This window comes from Myotis lucifugus, unplaced genomic scaffold, assembly GCF_000147115.1.
Source record: "Myotis lucifugus unplaced genomic scaffold, Myoluc2.0 scaffold_16, whole genome shotgun sequence".
In the NCBI taxonomy this organism is placed as follows: Eukaryota; Metazoa; Chordata; class Mammalia; order Chiroptera; family Vespertilionidae; genus Myotis; species Myotis lucifugus.
The window spans coordinates 1,105,153-1,111,349 of NW_005871064.1; the positions used below are offsets into that span (position 1 = coordinate 1,105,153).

General features: G+C 45.0%; 1 protein-coding gene across 3 annotated transcripts; it reads left to right on the forward strand.

Annotated features, from left to right (window-relative positions):
* Positions 1 to 150: 150 nt before the first annotated feature.
* LOC102419772 (ubiquitin-fold modifier 1) lies at positions 151 to 1,550 on the forward strand. 3 transcript variants are annotated; one of them, XM_014452500.2, is made up of 2 exons: positions 151 to 373; positions 881 to 1,550. In XM_014452500.2, the coding sequence occupies exon 2, from the start codon at positions 1,057 to 1,059 to the stop codon at positions 1,312 to 1,314; it is 258 nt and encodes an 85-aa protein (XP_014307986.1). In that variant the 5' UTR covers positions 151 to 373; positions 881 to 1,056; the 3' UTR covers positions 1,315 to 1,550. The 3 variants fall into 3 exon arrangements, with proteins under 3 accessions (XP_014307986.1, XP_014307985.1, XP_006085141.1); XM_014452499.2 differs by having other exon boundaries at positions 151 to 326; XM_006085079.3 differs by lacking the exon at positions 151 to 373 and adding an exon at positions 423 to 732.
* Positions 1,551 to 6,197: the final 4,647 nt, after the last annotated feature.

Consider the following 6,197-nt stretch of genomic DNA (forward strand, 5'->3'; position numbering starts at 1 on the left):
CGCTGAATACATGACGAAGCGCGTTTCGAACCTATCGCGTGGACGTTGTACAAGCACGTGTGGAACAACAACACGGGCTATTTCAGGGTTTATGCCTTTTCCTCCATCAACTTCCCTTCTCCCCGCTGCCCCCCCCTCCCTTCCGCAGTGACGGGAGGGCCCACTAAGCAGGCGCCCGCGGAGGAGGAGAGCCAGCCCGCCAGCGGCCAGCCGGACTCGCGGCCTGGGACCCGGCCCTGCAGGGAGGCGCTGCCCCTCAGAGGTGGGCGAGAAAGGCCGCCTAGAGGGAGCGATCGCCAGAGAAATTGGCATTTCTTCGCCGAAAGGTACCCAAGAAGCGCGGGAGAGCGCGGCGCATAGGGGCGGGCGTCCAGTAAGTGTTTCTAAAGAGCGGCCGGTCGGGCCTTGTTTGGGGGGACCTCCGGGGGCACCAAAATGAGACTGCAGCTGCCAGCAGTTCTCTTCGGGAAGAAGCCGACGATGCCGGCCCCTTCCTGCCCTTCCCCCCCGCCCCGATCACTAGGTTCAGAGGCGCTGACGTTCGCGGGACTCTCCCATATGGGGCCACATGACATAAACGGGGTGAAAGAAACGCACTCGATAGTCAGGGAATCGCACGTGTGAGAGCCTGGCCGGTGTCTCTAAAAGTTAGAGGTTCTTGTCGGGAGAGATTTAGGCGGATCGTCAGGGTTGGAAGGAACCTCTGAGGACCTCCGCACACCTGTTAACCAGGTACCCGTCTGGTAGGGGAAGGCCAAACTCTGCTTGCTTTACCTCATACTTCTTGTCCTTAACATTTTTACAACAAGCGCGCGTTTCTTTTACATTTAAAAAGTTTCAGAAAATACATACTATTTTTTTTTTCTTTTTCACCAACCAGGAAATACTTCTGTGGGGGTTCCACCGAGACCAATTAGAAAGCTCTAAAGGCCTGCTTTAGAGCCTAAAGCCATCTGTTGCTGAGTGTGAGGAGGCCTTGCCTCGGCGGAAGTGGGACTGCCCCGTGGAAGTGGGACTGCCCCGAGCGTCGGCGTCTCCGCCCAGGCCGGCTCCACCATGTCCAAGGTTTCCTTTAAGATCACCCTGACGTCCGACCCGCGGCTGCCCTACAAAGTACTCAGTGTTCCTGAAAGTACACCGTTCACCGCAGTCTTGAAGTTCGCCGCGGAAGAGTTTAAAGTTCCTGCCGCCACGAGTGCCATTATCACCAATGATGGAATAGGAATAAATCCCGCACAGACTGCCGGAAATGTCTTCCTAAAGCACGGTTCGGAACTGCGAATCATTCCTAGAGACCGTGTTGGAAGCTGTTAATGTCCTCTGCTTAAAGATAAATACACCTTTCAAAGTCAATATTGGTATTGCCCAGCCGGTGTGGCTCAGCTGGTTGAGGACCGGACCATGCACCAAGAGGTCGACAGCTTAAATCCCAGTCAGGGCACATGCCCCGGTGTCGGGGGTGATCCCCAATGGATGTTCTTCCCTCGTCAATGTTTCTCTCTCTCTCCCTCTATCTCTAAAATCAATAAAAACATATTTCAATAAGTAAATATTGATATTGCTGTTGTAGAACTGAAATCAGGCATTTAATCAACCAAAAAATTTGTATGCATATATGCATAACCCAAGGACACAGACAATAGGGTGGTGAAGGCCTGGGGGGAGGGGGCTTAGAAGGAGCTAATGGGGGGAAAGGGGGACATATGTAATACTTTTAACAGTAAAGATTTAATTTTAAAAAATAAAAAAGAGCCCAGCACAGAGCAAAAAAAAAACAAACTTTGAAAATGCCAATAGTTGATGAAATAATGAAAGATGACTCTCTTTCCTTTGTTACTCCCTCTCTTCGTGTAGAGAGAGAATGCTTATGCATTGAGGGTACTATTTTTACAGAAGATCTTAGTCTTTCATTGCTACCTCACAGCATGCACAGCTAGTTCATTTGGGGTAAATAAATTATCCAACTGTGTTTTATTACTGAAGGATGCTTCTGAGAATTCCTTCTGAGAACATGTGGAAGATTAAATTTATTGAATCTATTTGTCTTTAAAATTTTAAAAGGATTGGATCATACCTGGCAGGTTACTTGACAGGATCTGACTTGCAGATTCAAAAGTAGTTAAATTCTTAATTACATAGTGCTTATGATAAAGGATATAGACATATCCATGAATACTTAACTAATTTTTTACATTTTTAAGTTTCTTTTAAGTTTCAAGCTTCATGTGTTCATATAAACTTTAATATCAGAGGGCCAAAAATTGAATTTTCTTATCTAGTCCCATGTGTAAAATTTATATCCTTCACCAAATAGTTTTAACTATGTTCTTGCAGAATCCAATACTTGTAATTGGAAAAAGTAGAAGCATCCATTGCTGAAAAATAATAAAGTCATCTATTAAGTCAGATGGCCCTGAAACTCTCTAGTCCCCCTCCTGCCTTTCACACAGTGCCCACCCCTTAGCCCCATGCTGTTCTTGCTATCATAGCCTGAGCGCCTCCGGTTTCTACCAGAAAGCCTCTAAAACTGTCCTCTTCACCAGTGTCCCCTTACCCCTGGGGGTGTGAAGACTTTCCAAGACTAGTTTTAAGGGAATTCATTTCCAGATCTTCCTCTGATATCTGTACTATCTTCTGAAATTTCTCAGCTTCAGAAAGCACCTGAAGACATAGCAGCCCCTTTTAAAACTGTCTCCCACCTTAGAAAAAAGTCAAAGCCTCACCCATTACCTTGACCCAACAGGTAAAGACCTCCAGGGTAGTTCACAGGGACAGTTCAGGAGCTGGTGTCTGTGCTGAGAAAGTAAGCTACCCGAATAAAAGGGCCATAAATTCGCTTGTAAGTCTCACTTCTTTGTTATCAACAAAATTAATAATAGATCAACATGGGATTCTTAGACAATACACCTCGGTTGGGGTTAAAATAATCGAATAACGTTGCTATAACTAAACTTCCATTCCCATCTGTACTAGTTAACGTTGTATTGGTTAACCTTGTTGTATTAGTTAACCTTGCTGTATAGCACAGCAGCTTAAAACAACACCAATGTATTGGCTCACAGTGTCTGTGGGTCCGGAGTCCACACATGGCTTTCCTGGGTCCTCTGAAAGACCACATCGTGATGCTCAGCTGGGAAAGGATCCGTTTCCCAGTTCACTGGTTGCTGGCGGCATTCAGTTCCCTGCAGGCTGCAGGACCCGAGGGCCTTAGTCCCTAGCTGGCTGTGGGCTCCCCCAGTTCTGGGACATGTGACCCTCTCCATGGGGAAGCTTACAATATGGCAGCTGGCGTCTTCAAAGCCAGCAAGGGGGACAGTTTTGGTGTAAGACATTGGTTACAACCTTATGTAACATCATCACATACACGTGATCACATATATCCTGACACCTTTGCCATTACCTGATTGGCCAGAAGCAAATCCCAAGTCCCATCCCCATTCAAGGAAAACTACACAAGGGCATGAACACCAGGAGGTGAGGATCATAGGGGCCACTTGAGAGTCTATCCACCACACCTATTTATTTATGCAAATGACAACTCCTATAAGCTTAACCTCAGAACTTTTCTTCAGGTTCCCTTCACCTTCTTGCTAAAGGAAACCTGACTTACCCCTGGGACACTGCTTCCCCTTCTCCCTCTCAAGTAGTAGCAACTGTATTTTCAACCATAAGCACCTTAGCCTGTGCCTGGAGGTGAGGTAGGTGTCCTTGCTCCTCAACATGCTTCCAGACCACCCCCTCTCTCCTCTCTATTAACCTGCAGCTTTAAATCTTGTTACCCAGTACTCCTCATCTTATTCTCATTCCCCTTCAATTTTTCACCATGTGCTCCTGTCAGTCACTCCAATGCCACTTCTGTCTCAACTCTCGGTGGTTATAATATACTATCCTAAGTTGGTTTTCTCATTACCTTGACCTCTCAGTTCCTTGACTTCTCCTCCAAGAATCTTGTCCTACCCTAACTCAGCCACTTGCTCCCATGAGCATAATCACAGGAACCTTATCAAACTCTGCAACTTCTTCATACTCACAATTTCAAACATCACACTCTGAACACCACCTCATATTTTCTCATTTCCCTATAGCACTCTAACTCCAACAATTCTTCAATCCACACATCCATTTTCTCCCATTCTTACCACAGCCAATTATTACCATCATTTCCGGGCACACACTCTCAACCCCCAGACTCGCCTTCCCCTTTGTCCTGCTTGCTGGGCAAAACCACAGTCCTGGATTCAAGCCAGCTATCCACCTACTCCGTGCCAGCACCCATGCACCTGAATGTGGCTACAGAAAAACAGTCACACTGACTAGTTTCACTTTCATTTCATCAGTGGGAACTTCAAGTGGGCCCTTAGCGCCGCCCATGAATCCTACTTCCCTCCACCATTCTTCTGGATTTCATACTTTTTCTGTCCTCTAACCTACACCTCTTTCCCTCAATCATCATTCTCAGTTAATGACCTTGCTTTCTATTTCATGGAGAAAATTGAAGCCATGAGATGAAAACTTCCACAGTTTTCCCACCACCTCATCTACCCATAGTCACAAACCAGCATCTAGCCTCTTCTTCACCTTTCCCTCCAGTACAGGGTGAGTTTTCCAAGCTCCTCGCTAAAGCCAGTCCCTCGGCCAAGGCAATAGATCCCAATCTTGCCTTGCCTAATCAAGATCATCACCTTCACTCTGTCAATACCCTCTCTTCTATGTTATCCATGTTCCCCTCTCTTCTGGGGTCACCCCCATAAGCTTACAGTAGCTGTTATTTCTCCAGCCTTACAAAATCTTCACTTCCACCGTCAGCTACTGCCCCATTTCTCTGCTTCCTTTGCAACAAAGCTTCTAAAATTTTCTATACTTTCTGTCTCTACTTCTCTCATTCTGTGGCAGCAGAATACATGCGATATGATACATTTATATCAAGTTTATAAACATGCCAAATACAGTAAGACTACATACACATATAATCAAATCATAATAACACACAAGGTTACATGTGGCATATTTTAGGCTTTTGAGCGAGAGGTTCTCCCATCCTCCCTTAAACTCATTCCATCATAGATTTTCCCTGGCCAGGGAGGGGGTCAGTTGTTGGGAGCGTCATCCCATTCACCAATAGCTTTCAGGTTCAAGTCCTGGTCAGGGTACATACCTAAGTTGTGGATTCAATCCCCAATAGGGACGCATATGGGAGGCAACATATCGATGTTTCTCTCTCACGTCGATATTTCTCTGTTCTTCTCTTTCTCTCTCTGTCTCTCTCTCTTCCTCTCTCTCTCTCAAAATCAATAAACATATCCTCTGATGAGGATTAAAAAAATATATGCTTTAATTTTAATAGTTTATCAAAATTTGTAATATTTTATGTTGTTTAAAGCAATTAAGTATTCAAAATTGTATCAATAATAAAATAAGGACGAGTTTAAAAATTTTATTTTTTTGTAGGGAAATATGATAGGCTGATCAATAAAACTTTCCAGCCTAAAGTCTTATATTAAAATGTTCAGGGGCAAGATAAGGGGAAAAAAGAATGAGGTAAAATTTCTTTTAAAGAAAAGCTTGTTCATGTATTTTTTAAAAACAGATGATAGATGCATTATGATATTTAGATTCCCTTGATACACTTAGAAAATGATGTAAGAATCTTATTTTAAAATGCCAATACTTGTAATGTGCCAGAAATAACAAGCTTTGCCATTATCTAAAACTATGATGGAACGTTTTAGATCTGACCTTTGAAGGTACAAGAAGAAACATGGTTTCTCCCATTTCTTTGAGGAGTGAGCGAGAAGAATTTGGGGAGACCAGTCCCAAAGCACTCCACGGAGCTGAGCCACCCCTCTCCCGAGACTTCAGGGGGAACATCTCAATTCCTACCTCCGCCTCTATCTGGGCGGGTAGGGCCTGGAAAGCTTCCTTTCCCTTTTGCTTTTACTGATGGCTCCGCCTCCTGCAATAGGAAGCTCCCCAAGAGTGAGGAGAACACGGAGCTTTCACCTTTTCATCCCCGAGGTGGAGAGAGCGTGCTCAGCTCCAGCATGGCCCCCCCAGGAAGCACTGTAACAGAATAATATATGACATGGAAATAACCTAGCAGTCGACAGCTCCAGGCATGGGTAGCATCTGACATGTAGAGTAGCCCATGTGTGAAAAACAAGTCAGTGCCTAAACACTAGCATCGATCCACTGATGTA